The sequence below is a fragment of the Oryctolagus cuniculus genome, chromosome 5 (genome assembly GCF_051225735.1).
Source record: "Oryctolagus cuniculus isolate XC-2025 breed Fujian yellow rabbit chromosome 5, ASM5122573v1, whole genome shotgun sequence".
In the NCBI taxonomy this organism is placed as follows: Eukaryota; Metazoa; Chordata; class Mammalia; order Lagomorpha; family Leporidae; genus Oryctolagus; species Oryctolagus cuniculus.
The window spans coordinates 167,373,772-167,387,836 of record NC_142871.1 but is presented as its reverse complement, the minus strand read 5'-3'; the positions used below and the strand labels follow the sequence as shown (position 1 = coordinate 167,387,836).

At 45.5% G+C, this 14,065-nt stretch overlaps 1 protein-coding gene across 10 annotated transcripts in view; it reads right to left on the bottom strand.

The window, feature by feature from the left end:
• Window positions 1-14,065, bottom strand: part of MYLK4 (myosin light chain kinase family member 4) — a 114,774-nt gene that overhangs the window by 77,586 nt on the left and 23,123 nt on the right. For 4 of the 10 annotated variants that reach the window (XM_017350515.4, XM_051855898.3, XM_070074491.2 and 1 more), the window contains exon 2: window positions 10,372-10,642. In XM_017350515.4, the coding sequence (XP_017206004.1) occupies window positions 10,372-10,642 (271 nt within the window). Of the gene's footprint in view, window positions 1-4,908; window positions 5,667-10,371; window positions 10,643-11,008; window positions 11,460-11,946; window positions 12,334-14,065 lie in introns of those variants that run through there. The other 6 variants (XM_070074490.2, XM_008274288.5, XM_089333474.1 and 3 more) reach the window with 6 other exon arrangements.

Genomic DNA, 14,065 nt, shown 5'->3' with positions numbered 1-14,065 from the left:
TCTCTGCTGTGGCCTGGGAGAGCAGTGGAGGATGGCCCAAGTCCTTGGGCCCCTGCACTCAAATGGGAGACCTAGAAAAAGCTCCTGGCTTCAGATTGGCGTAGCTCTGGCTGTTGTGGCCATCTGGGGAGTGAACCAGCAGATGGAAGACCTCTCTCTCTCTCTCTCTGCCTTTCAAATAAATAAATAAATCTTAAAAAACAAAAAGACTTGGTTGGAAGAAAATTCTGATTTTCAGAAAGGATCATCCCTGCATGCAATGAATGAGTCTTGGGCAAATCTGTTTAACCTCTGCAGAACCCTGGATTTCTCTTCCAATGAAGGACTGGATGAGCAGACTTCCAAGGTCCCTCAAGATCTGTGCTGTAAGGCCCCTAATCTTTGAGTCACAATGTACATGCCACAACACAGACAGGTCCCATTCATCACGGGCACAACCACCCGCTCGCATCAGAACCCCCAAGTGGATGAAGCCACGAGCCATGGATTACACGACAGGTTTTTATCATCCCAGTGCCATCAGTGGATTAGGGAAGAAGATACTTTTCCCTATTAAAAATTATAAATGAGGTGCAAGACTTTCTGAAATGAGTACAAAATGCAAAGAAGCACCATGCACACCGAGGCTGTGTCTCCACACGAAAGGAGACAGGAGGAGGTGGGGAACCATGAGCACACGGGAGAAGAATGTGGTGGTGATGGTAACAGCATAGGGCATTTCACATTGCACAAAGCACCTAAGCACACACACAGTGCTTCACTCGGCCCTAAGAGCAACGCTTTATGGAGCCCAACACACACGCACTCTCATGCTAGCAATGTAAAGAACCCCGAGGGACAAGAGTCAGGACTAGAAGTCTACCTGTAACAGGACGCCCCGCTGTGGAGCAGGAAGCTGGGTGTAGTGGGGCAATCCTCCTAGAGGTGTAGACAGCAAGGTGGGGCCCTACCACTGGGTTCAAAGCCCGACTCCACCTCTCACTCTGTGTGTATATCTCACTCTGCCCAGGATTCTCTGGCTGTGGGACCTCAATGAGAACTAGTACTTATGCACCAGCCAACTGAAAATGCCAGAGGGTCAGTCACCCCACGGGAGATCCCTTGATGGCCCCTGGTACACCAGTGCCCCCTTCGGTCCTGGGGGCTCTGAGGGCTTCCAGATCCCAACAGTGTGGCAACCCAGCCTTCTGGGGCTTTCTGCTTCCCTACTTAATTTTCCCTGGGGTCCCACACCTATACCTGGAGCCATTTAACAAAGCAAGTCACTTTCACATGCCCTGATCTCAGGTTCTGCCTTCGGGCGGGAACGCAAGAGCCATGTTAGGTAGACAACAGTGCTGGGTACAGAAGAACCCTGAGTAAACTTCACCTGGTATCAGTTTTCTGCACTGAACTCTGATGTCTGCTTGCCACAATGTGGGCTGTTGTTGCTGTCTGTCCTCCAGTGGTGAATAGAGAGAGAAGTAGAGGTGAAGGGCCAACACCATGGGCAAAGACCTGCAAACCACCTCCTGCGCCCACGCCTCCAGAGGCTGAAGTGGGACCACTGCATTAAAGGGATGCTAAGTCACTCACTAACCATCTACTGAAAAACAATGTTGTGTGTCTCACCGTGCCTTATGAAAATCTTCTACTGGCATATCAAAACCATGATTTCACTCCATGTTTGCCTTTGTTAGAATGCTCTCAATGGCTTGATAAATGAAAAGTACCTTTTGGAAAAAGGGTACCATGTAAATACAGTCACCCTTTGGTATCTTTGAGGACTGGTTCCATGACCCCCCTGGATACCAAAATCTGTGGAATTAAACAAATAGTATTTGCACGTATCCTACTATGCAGATCCTCCTCTACGCATTGCATCGTTTCTAGATTACTTATAATAGCTAACACAATTCAAGTGCTTTGTAAATAGCTGTTATTCACGGGAAATAATGACAAGAACAAAGCATGTACCTTTCGTACAGACTCAATTCTGTTTTTCAAATATTTCCTATCTGGAATTGAATCTGGAGTTGCAGACCCTGCGGACAGAGGCCCCACTGCACAGCAAAAATCATGAAGGTGGTGTGTGAAGAAGCGAACTCTAGGGAAAAACAGTAGATAGTCAAGCATTTTACAGTTGTTATGTTTTAGATAAGTCGATAGGAACGTAGTTTGGTCAACTGTAAATAGGAATTTCATGATCAAGTCTGTTAACCATTCTCTTATGAAGGAACACGGCATTGCAATATTTAGTTTTAACTCTGCTACTTTAACTTATAGAAAGAGAAATACTTTTATACTACCACAAATTGCAGAAATGGTATCAAAAATCATTTTAATCAATTTAAGAAGTGGATGGAAATTAACATCAACATGCCTCATCTGTCTCTTGTCAAGAATGCCCAGAACTTTTCCTGGGCAGGTATCTGTACAGAGCCTGAGGAAACCTTTTCATCGTTTCAGGTTCTGAACGGACACAGACAACATTACTATCACAAACAGGACTCTCTCGTATCTCTATAAATAATGGTTCCAGGGGCCAGCACTGTGGTGCAGAGGGTTAAGCCATGGCGTGCAGTGCCAGCATCCCCTATGGGTGCCAGTTCGAGTTTCCAGTGATCCACTTCCAAGCCAGCTCCCTGCTAGCGTACCTGGGAGGGCAGCAGAAGATGGCCCAAGTCCCTGGGCCTCTGCACCCACATGGGGGACTCAGAAGAGGCTCCTAACTTCTGGCTTCAGCCTGGCACAGCCTTGGCTATTGCGGCCATCTGGGGAGTGAACCAGCGGATGGAAGATTCTCTGTCTCTCCTTCTCTCTGTCCATAACTCTACCTTTCAAATAAATAAGTAAATATTTAAAAATAAATAAATAAGTGGCAATTCCAAAAACTGCTGTTTGTAGAAATTTCCAAGACAATGGATTTGCCCACATTTCTAAACAATCCTTAGCAATGGGAGAGCTAAGAGGATATGCTATAAAAATCTGAGTAGACATTTTCTTCATAATTAAAAAGTTGCAAAAACTTCTAAAACTATACATGCACAATACCCCCAGTTGGCCTGTATATCCCATTGATATTTTCACTGAGAACCTCTGAAAGCCACATTTTCTTTTCTTTTTTTTTTTTAGTTATTTTTTAGTTATTTATTTGAAAGAGTTACACAGAGAGAGAAGGAGAGGCAGAGAGAGAGAGAGAGAGGTCTTCCATCCGCTGGCTTATTCCATAATTGGCTGCAACAGCTGGAACTGTACTGATCCGAAGCCAGGAGCCAGGAGTTTCTTCCAGGTCTCCCATGCAGGTGCAGGGACCCAAGGACTTGGCCTATCTTCCACTGATTTCCCAGGCCATAGAAGAGAGCTGGATCGGAAGTGGAACAGCCGGGACTCGAACTAGCACCCATATGAGATGCTGGCACTGCAGGCGGCAACTTTACCTGTTACACCACAGCGCCAGCCCCTAGAGCCACATTTTCATCACTTGGATGAATAACACATTCCTATTCACATAAAATATGAAAACCCCATGACATATCCAATAGCAGAAGTGTAGCCCTCCTGGTACCACTAAACAGCCCCAAACGATGACACTTGGGCAACAGTGGGAAAAGACTTATGGTACTCAGAGAGTGTAGTGTCCCATGATGTCTTACTTACAAGAAAACTCTATTTCTGTCTTTATCCCATCTTTTTCCTTGTCCTAAGTTAAGATGGATCAGGTTATTGACAAGCCATTCCAGGATCTGGCATTGATCCGAATGCACACGGGAGAGTCACGGGAGCACTTGTGTGGCAGGGTCCCTGGGAAGGCTCAAGGCCATCACGGAAGCCCAGCTCCCAGAGCGTTCTGTTCTCCAGCACAGCCAGATGCTGAGCCTGGTGAAGCCTGGCTTCCTGGTGAAGCCACTACAAGCAATGCCTTCGTAAACAGGCATAGGGAAACATCACCCATCTCCCTAGAGAAAGCTTTTCTTAAGCTGCAAACCATGCCACTGCCCACAGGGGCAACTAGAACCCTAAGAGGTTGACGACTGCTTCTTTGGGAGAGGTACAAAAAATTTTACACCTTTTGTACATAGAGCACAGACACACATACAATGCATTCACTGCTGTTCAGTATATTTGTGGCTCTGCATTTCATGAGGAGGGTGGGCTAAGGGAAAGGGGGCACAAATTGTAAAAAACAAAAAATCCTGCCAGGAACCCAGCTCCATATAGGGACAACAGTTCAGACTGCTTTCCACAGTATTTGCTAAACCGTCTTTCAACTGTTTCAGAAATAATTTATCATGTGCTAATCGATAAAAGAATTCAGTTTGCCAGAAGAGCCATTTCCCTAAACACACATTGCCCCCTCTTGGAACGTGTCAAAGTCCTGAGACTTGGAATTGTTTCTCATCTTGCAGAATCAGCCCTGTCCCTGCCTGAATTCCATTCCTGGAATAGCTACGGCCATCACGCGAAAAGCGTGGTCGGGCAGCCGCTCAAAGCAGAAAGCACGGAAAGGCTGGGCTCAGAAGGGCAGGTCCCCCTTCAGACACTGTGTCTGCATGAGATCTGCGAACAACAGAAAAAGAAGTTTGGCCAAGAGTCTGTTTTCTTTTTGTCCTTAAGTTGTATCAGAAGCAGGATAAGGAGGACAAGTGAGGTTATTTTTAGTTCTCATACACCAGAATAGATCACCAACTTCGATGGCATCAGGAATGACTGCCTCGAGGTTCCCCGGAAGTTGGTGCAAGTGTGTGAAATGTTGAAATGTGCCACATGCCACTATTATTATCCCGAGCCCTCCTTAGACCGCGGTGCTGGGCAGGGGTTCAGCTGGGGCACGCATTCCATTTCCTCTGGCAAGCACCATTCCCAGGCTGGAAACACTCAAACAGAGCTGCAAAATGAATCTGTCTGGGTTAAAAGTGGTTTTGCTACCTGTGCATCCTCCAGCGCAGGAGCCTGCCTGTGGTCTCCCCGGGCCATCAGCGACCGGAACAGGCGCCAGAGCACGGAAGACGAGAGGAGGCACACGGCACCTACGAGCCACAGGCCTTTTCTTCCCAGAGGTGTGTCCATTCTCGGGGAGCGGCTGGGGCCGCTGCGAGGCTTCTAGGCTCCTTCCTGCCCTGATCCAGCCAGAGCGTCCTCCACACGCTGCGCTGTGCTGAGGGGTGGGTGCCACTGGATGGCCGAGGGACGGTGCCTGCCTCTCCAGTTACACCCCTAACAAATATTCGTCCTCTTTAAAAGGAAAAATGTGACGGCCTTGTGTGACAGATCTGCAACAGGTGCAGGGGCCGAGGGAGACCTGCTGGCCATAATTTACAGTGACGCGCATGCGTTTGTCCCCAGTTCAAGGCCTATCAGCGCCACTGTAACTGGCAGCGGCCACTGCACCTGGGCCATGGCCAAAGGGCTTTCTTGCACTTGCGGGGTGAGGAGCAAAGAATGGGGGTGGGGAAATACAACTTAAAGCCATCTCAAAACCTCCACCCTCAGCCATGTTATTCTGAGATCTAAGTCACAGTCAGTATGAAGGCTGCTGATGGCACAGCTCCATAGCAGCTGGTCAGGAAATGCCACTCGGTATTAAGTCCACCAACTGCAATCAAAATAGGGATAGCCAGGCTTTTCTGCAACCCACGCCAGCCTTTTGTACATCCTGTTAATAAATATTTTGTTTTGCTGGGTCTTCAGAGCATTAGTTCCAGGGCTATGGGGTCCAGCCTCTGTTTGGGACACACCCCAATGCCATGGTGGGGGTATGAAAGTATTTTTTTAAGAGGCAGAGAGACAGAGAGACAGAGGGAGAATGAGTTCACTCCTCAACATCTAGGGCTAAGATGGGCTAAAAAGGCAGGAACCAGGAACTCAGTTCAGGTCTCTATGTAGGAGGCAGGAACTCAACTATGTGAATCATCACTGCTGCCTCCCAGGGTCTGCACTGACAAAAAGCTGGAGCCAGGAGCTGGAGTCGGGTATGGAACCCAGGCCCTCTGACATGGCACAGAAGGCATCATAACTAGTAGGTCAAATGCTTGCCTCAGGATACAGGAATTTAAACCTCGTTTTAGAATTAATTATTCTGGGGCCAGTGCTGTGGCATGGTGGGCTAAGCCTCTGCCTGTGGTGCCAGCATCCCATGTGAGTGCCAGTTCTAGTCCGGGCTGCTCCTTTTCTTCTTCTTTTTTTTAAAGATTTATTTCATTTATTTGAAAGTCAGAGTTACACAGAGAGAGAAAGAGAGGCAGAGAGAGAGAGAGAGAGAGAGAGAGAGAAAGAGAGAGAGAAAGAGAGAGAGAGATATCCTCCATCTGCTGGTTCACTCCCCAATTGGCCATAACGGCCAGAGCTGGGCTGATCCGAAGTCAGGAGCCAGGAGCTTCTTCCAGGTCCCCCATGTGGGTGTAGGGGCCCAAGGACTTGGGCCATCCTCTACTGCTTTCCCAGGCACCTTAGCAAAGAACTGGATGAGAAGTGGAGCAGCTGGGACTTGAGCCGGTGCCCATATGGGATGCCGGCACTGCAGGCGGCGGCTTTACCGGCTATGACACAGTGTCGGCCCCTGCTCCTCTTCTGATCCAGCTCTCTGCTATGGCCTAGAAAAGTAGTAGAGGATGTCCCAAGTGCTTGGGCCCCTGCACCCACTTGGGAGACCAGAAAGAAGCTCCAGGCTCCTGGCTGTGGACTGGCCCAGCTCCGGCTGTTGAGGACATTTGGGGAGTGATCCAGCGATGGAAGACCTTTCTCTCTGTCTCTCCCTCTCTCTGTCTGTAACTTTACCTCTTAAATAAATAAATAAATAATTTTTTAAAAAAGAATGAATTATTCCCCAATTAGAGTTTTAAACCCAAACCAACGGGGTTAGGATTAAGTCAAAAAGGAACTCATGAAGCAGAAGTCTTATAAGCACAGAGGTGGAGTCGTGGACATATTTTACAGAAGGATCATGCACACCCTCGTGTCCTATAGCTTGTGTACTTGGGACCATGCCTTGTGGACAAAGGACAGGTGATTAGGGTATCCCAGAAGGTGACAAAGAAGCAAGCATGGATAATCTTGGACACAAAAGATAGAGATCGATGGGGGGACTTCAGAAAGTTCATGGAAAGTGGAATTAAAGGATGAGTTTTATTCTGGTACAAAATATTCTGAAATACATGCATTCTTTTTCAGGCTGTGCACTTCCCATGAACTTCTGGAAGGTTTCTTGTGGAAAAGGAGGCAGTGGGAAGCAGACAGTGCTCAACAGTTGTCTAAGAATATTATCTGACACTTCTGTCTTTGGGCAAGAGTGTGTGTGTGTGTGTGTGTTTGTGTGTGTGTGTGACAGAGAGAAAGAGAGGGAGAGGGAAAGGGAGAGAGAGAGAGAGCATTAAATCTGAGAGAAATGCAACAGGAGGCCTGTTGGATACTAAGGAACTTAAAAGAAAAAACAAAACCCTGGATTTGATTACTAAGAAAAGATACTAGTTACAGTTATAAGAGCCATCCATTGTTTATATTTAATTATATACCTCAGCTACTAAGCTCATCATTCATTTTTGTCAGATTAACTTTCTTGTTGTACTTGATTTCAACACCACACTGCAGATGTTTAGGTCTAGTTTGTTATGATTGCAGTTATCTGCTGAAGACTTAAAATTCTACACTATGGTGGAACTTTGGTGACTTTGAACACTCAAATGGAAGGAGAAAAGCGATTAGAAATCAAAATAAAAAGTAGAAAGATTAAAAGAATACAACTTTTAGAAAGAAAAGGAAATACGTTGTAAGTAATAAATTAAATTAAAAAAAAAAACACAGAAAAAAAGAAGTTAGTTAAAAAATCAGTACAATAGAGGAGAAAGAAATGAAATAGAAAAACCTGGTTAAGAGCAGGAAAAGAAAAAGAATCTGAGTTTTACTAAATTATCTTAACAAATGCAAGCTGATGAAATCCATGTATGAATGTGTAATTCCCCCACTGGGACTGGAGAGAAGCTGAGGAGTCTTCTAGAAGATAAATCACACTGAAGATTCCGGAATGAAACGTGCTGTCACAGGAGCGGCTGTGACCCAGAGCCCTCTCCTCGCAGTGCTGCTCAGCAGCTGCTCCCACCGTGACCGGCGGTGCCAGCCTCCAGGAGAGGGGCACCCAAGAGAACGGTGACAGCGGGGAAAATCCTCAAGCACTTTTTTATAGCCCCTTGGAGAGAAGAGTGGTAAAGATTTACTGCCACCCCAGGAGAAGATGGAGACGTGTTAATCCCACTCTGTCTACATACCTGAAGTATACCCGAGCCCCTGGACGGCCTTCCCGTCCACCCCTGCCAAGCCTGCGGGTGGCCCTGGGCCCACTGAATTGGGCAAGCAAGGCCTCTGGCCCCAAGGCCTTGGCCACCACAGAAAGAAGAGCTCTGTGCCTCCAACACGTGTACCCATCCATTGCACACACTGCCAGGGAGAGAGACAGGGAAATTTATTGCTGCTATCTCCGCGCCCTTCTCCATTTACAAGTGAGACATTGAATGGGACCTATGGAGGTGCCTGTCCCTCCTCCCACCCTCCCACGCTCTCAGCTGCAGAGCAGAGGCCAGGAGGCCCAGGTGACAGAGGTAGAGCAGGCTCACTTCCTCTATCTAGGCATTCTGCAGTAGATGCAACACTCGCAGTCCTTCCCTCTAAGATACGCTGCTAAGAATCATTTACTTCTGGAGTAATTCTCCCTGAAGACACTTACGTTCCAACTTAGCACTATCCCATTCTCTGTAAATGTTGCCTTCTTATCAAAATTACATCAGAGAACTTGAAAAGATCAAATTTATTTATAAATTATGATAATCAGCTGATGATTTCAAAGTCATCCAAGAAGAATATTTTGTCTTCTATGTCCTACCGAAATGAATGAAGGGGAGTGGGGTTCTGTTTTGTTTGTCTATCCGCACTGTGAACGACCCTAATGAGAAAGTCTTCCATCTCATTACTGTGGAGACCTCTTACCATCTGAGACGTCAACTCGACGGAAAGCTGAAGCCTCAGAAAACCTGCTTCTAGCCGTCTCATTGCTTCGCTGCAGCGCATCTTGTCAAGCTTCCCTTCTTTACGGTAACAAGTCTCCAGCCTTTTACACACAGCATCTCTGTTTCACTGCCTGTTGTTAGAAATGTTCCTTCTGCATGACTTGTGTTTTCCAGAACAGGAGCTGGGCAAAGAAGGATGTTCCAAACCTTCCTTGTCATGATCACTTGCTCTGATTATTAAAAAAACAATGCATCCCAGCCCTCAGCCAGAATGCAGAACTCACTCAAACAGATCTGTTTGTTCCACACACACCTTTGGTGCCTATCATACGGTGGTGCCAGGGAAAGCAACTGAAAATGCACAGATGGGTAATATGGGGTCCTGCTCCCGAGGACCCTTGTCTGGATGGACACATTCAAAGTCATCACGTGTGCTAGAATCAAGGCAGGGGCAAAATGCCGTGAGGGCCACACTGGGCCCAGAGCTGCATTTGATTACATGATGAGTGGAATTGACTAAGTGAAGGCAGGGGCAGGAACTGATGATGACGATGATGATGATGGCAGACACTTATTAACTGCCTATTATGGTGATAGATGCTACGAAGAGTGCTTTGAATGAGAGGGACTTTAAAAAGTTCCTGAAAAATGGAACTAAAAGATGTATTTATTTGGGGGGGGCAAAAAAAACTTAAATCCATGCACAAGGAGTCTTCAGAAAGATTGTGAAAATGTGTTATGAAAAATCTGTGCAAATATTTCAAACTCAAACATCATTTTTCCATGAACTCGACGCGCATCCTCACAGATACATGATCAGACTCACTTTCCATGGGTGCTGTCATCCATTACTCAGATGTGGCAACCTCTTGCTTAAATGCAGTAGCCAAGTGCCAAAGGACAGGCTGACCAGGGCTCAGGGCCGCCTTCTGAGGACACATATCCCGCAGTTCTTCTCCACCTGTGCCCTTCACAAGACAGTCACTACCGACAGCTCTGCTATCCGCCCCACAGGAGCTCAAGGTCTTGAGAGAATTAGACATTTCTCTTGCAGAACTGTGCCCCTGAGAGCAATGCTCCAAACTGCAAGACCAAATCCATCACCTTAAGGCTGTGTCTTCCGTGTGTGTTTCCACAGCCTCTGTTTAGAACTAGTTCTAAGCCACTAGTCACAATGAGGCATGGCCTGCAGGCGGAGAGGCATGCTCAAAGGCCTCCTAGTTATTAACCAAACAACAAATCTCAGTGAAACAAAACTGAGTGAAACTGGCCTAGTCACAGTTTCCTTAATTCCACACACAAGCTACAACACAGAATTTGGAGAGAGTTAGAGAAATGGCTCCAGAGTGTAAGAAAAAAGAAGGAAGAACTAATATTTTAATTAGCCCATAATTACCTCATTCCTTCCAGGTCTTGGGTCCTGTTCACTAGAATTTTCTTCCAGAAAGCATTTCACTTTCTCAACCTCTTCCATGCACTGGAAAAAGGCCATTTTCTCCAGGCCGTTACTGCTGTAACACGTGCTGATTTCCTCCAGCCTCTTCACGTTGAACATCTTGGTGGTGAGTCCGATGAAGCCATTGCCTGTCGTGTGCGCTTCATCCCGCTCCGTCTCCGATTTATAAATCAAGACACAGTCGTGACCATTCAGGGCTCCTTTCTCTTGGCTGTGAAGAAAGCAAAACACAGAAAGTTCTAGTTATGTATTCACATATTTGACTTCTTGGGGGAAATGATCAGTAGAAGAAATCTCTCCTATTTAAACTGGAGAGGGGATCCAAAATTAGGATGAGAAATGTTAATATTCATATTGAGTTTCCATCGCTGGAACTTTGGAAGGAAAAAGTTTTTTCACTTTGTCCTACGAAAGCAAACAGAGCAATCTCAAGTTTCACCAGGCGACTAAACATTTCCCTTGTTGCATAAAATAAGATGTACTCGAGGTGGCCAATTTCAATATAGACTAGAGAGGATCTCCCAGTCTAACTGGGATTGCAGGTTCTGCTCCTTGATTCCTTGAGGAACGAGCTCACCATGAAAGGGGCCTCGGCTGCTCCTGGGGAATTCTGCCTTCCTCCTTGGAAGAGTCTCCACCAAAGGAATCCTCCTCCGGAGCTCTCGTCCTGTCCATGTCCAAGCGTGCGATGTTCCTCTTTCTAAAGGAATCTGCTCCTGTACAGCCCCGTCACACGACGGAGATACCCAGGTGCATTTCCTTGCATCTCCACGACCAGCCATGCGCTGAGGAGCTGTCTCTGTGCTCCCACTGAAACCCTCTCCCCACGTTAAGTAAGGCACACAGCACGCAGCACCGCTTTTATATTAGACACTCATGCACATCACTTGACGTGACAGGAGGAGGGGGTGAAGGAGAGAGAGACAAAGGGATTTGAATTTGCAGTGTTCCCCATGGCTGACTCCTGGGGCCCTCTCCTGGAAATGTCCTAAGAACTGCCTCTGAGTTGTTTTCTCAACTTGAGAATCACCTGTGAGTCTCTCACAAATGACAGCTTTCACTTACACAGCTCACAGGGCAAAATCAGAAACCTGAGTTCCAAAGTATGTAACATTCAGTGCTCTGCAAAGTTCTGCTTAGCCACATAGAGAACTTACATTCAGACAAATCAAAATGCAAATAGCATCAACCAGAGCCCTACAAACACATACCGGTTAGCATTCTTTCAAATTGCTCAGGGGGTAAAAATCATTTTTAAATTAAGAAACAAATGCATGGCTGTTTCTAAGCAAAATATCACATTTAATTGCAAATGCTACTCAACTTGGATCAAGGAGCCACAATGAAAATTCACATATTAAAACAAAAGCTTTAGGTCCAAGATATAATAGTTTTGCAAAAAAAAAAAAAAAAAAGTTCAATAAGCTCTACCTGGAATTTAGTACAGCGTTCTATTTAAAGAAACAGAAAGAGAAGGAGACTTGAGAGTTTATAACAATAAACAAAACTAATTACCGTGTGTAAGAGGACATCGTAGAGTTTTAACCACCCCAGCGTAGAGTGTCAGTTCCAGCAGATAGAAGGAACCTTTTCAGAAGTAAAGGTGACTGCAGAATCCTCTGGACCAAGTATTTACCCACAGCCAACAGGAGTCTTCTGAAAAGACAAGTGTCCACTCCAAGAGGAAGTCTCCTCTCTCTCAAATGCCACGCTGAGCCCCTGTTTAAACGAGTATGGCCCTTGAGCTCATGTTGCTCAGCTGTTGCTTTCTTAGTCAGATGGAGAAGAATATTAATTTTAGACACCAGGTTTTTCAAGGCCGATGGCTCCATTTCAGAGGTCAGGTAAGGAGAGGATGAGCTGGGAACACTGGATGAAATATCACCTTCACCTTTCCCTCTCCTCGATGTGGCAACACTCTCGTAATTACAAAGTTGGATGCGTCTTTGGTGATTCTCTGCCCAATCCTCCTGCCCCTTTCAGGCTCAGGATTATTCATGTGCCTGTTCCCAGCTGAGAGGACTCCAGTGTGCGAACCTCACAGCCACCATTGTCTGTCGTTTTACAACACACCCCACTGCCACATAGGGGATCTCCCGAGAACATTTTGCAAGTTGGCTTTTTTTTCTCTAATTGTATTTGCATGCAATTTGCAATATCCTCAACTGCTTATAGCTCTAGAGAAAGGTCAAAGGCACAGGCCTCCAGGTAGGTGTGAAGAACAGGCATGAATCTTTCAGAAAACTTTCCTTGCAAGCAACACTGTGACTTCTTCCTGGTTTTCCGCCACAAACCAAGGAAAGGGATTAATGCGGAGATACTGCACACCCAGTCCAACAATAGTGCATTTCCTTGGTTTAGAGACATAAGATCTTGGTTGTTTAGAAAGTAGAATTAGTATTATAAACAACCCCACAATTCTTCACGGCCTGGCCAATGGTCACCTTGGATTTGGAACCCTTGCTGAATCCTCTGCTCCTCACCAATGCCTGTAGCATTTGCTTGCTTTTAAAAAAAATCTTAGTTTTAATTCAGATCAATGTATTCTATATAAAATAAAAATACATATTTCCTTCCATTTTAAGAAGCATGTAAAGAAATATAGCAAAATCTTTTTTAAGAAAACAGAAGCTTTATTTTTTCCAGAATTAGAGAACTTTGTTCTTTAGGAAGAATAAATAGGCATGACTTTATATTTGTGAAAAAATAAGTCATTTTTGCCAGTGTAAAAATACTGATAAGGTGACACATGTCCCCATCAAAAGAACGTGTGTGGCCTGCTGCTGATTCAACCCTCTGTTACGCAGACCATCAAAGCAACAAAATCAGACTTTCTACCTTCCTTGCTGTAGCAAATCAGACACAGGCTCTAGTGAGTCAGAACTAGTAGAATCTACTCCTTTGCCTCTTTTTTCAAAAATGAATATCTTACTCTAGAATAGTTTTAGATTTAAAGAAAAGGTATGGGAGTCTAACATTGTGGTATAGTGGGTTAAGCCACTGCCTGTGCCACCAGCATCCCATACGAGCACCAGTTCAAGTCCTGGTACTCCACTTCCAGTCCAACTCCCTGTTAATGTACCTGGGAAAGCAGCAGAAGATGGCTCAAGTGCTTGGGCCCCTGCACCTACATGGAGGACCTGGTTGGAGTTCGAGGCTCCTGGCTTCCCCCTGGGCCAGCTCTGACCATTGTAGCCATTTGGGGAGTGAGCTACCACATAGAAGATATCCCCCTCTCTCTCTCTTTGTAGTTCTACATTTCAAATAAATAAATAAATATTTTTAAAAAGAAGATATATGAAGATAGCACAGGGAATTCCCCTATATTTTGTACTTCATTGGTAGAGTACACTTGTCACAATTAATGAAGCAATGTTGTTATTCCAATAACTATAATACTTAATTCTATTGCATTCTCCTATCACCCCATGTCCCTTTCCTGTTCCAGAATCTCATGCGGTCTTCCTAGTTAGATATTTCTATGAACAATATGCATTCAATAAATATCTACTGCTCAGTTACTAGAGAGAGCCACCTTTAATTGTATCTCCTGTCCCGAAAAGCAAAAGTTAATGAAAATAATTCATGATAATTATCTTCTAAAATTAGGTGACATTATTCTAGTTCTGCTATG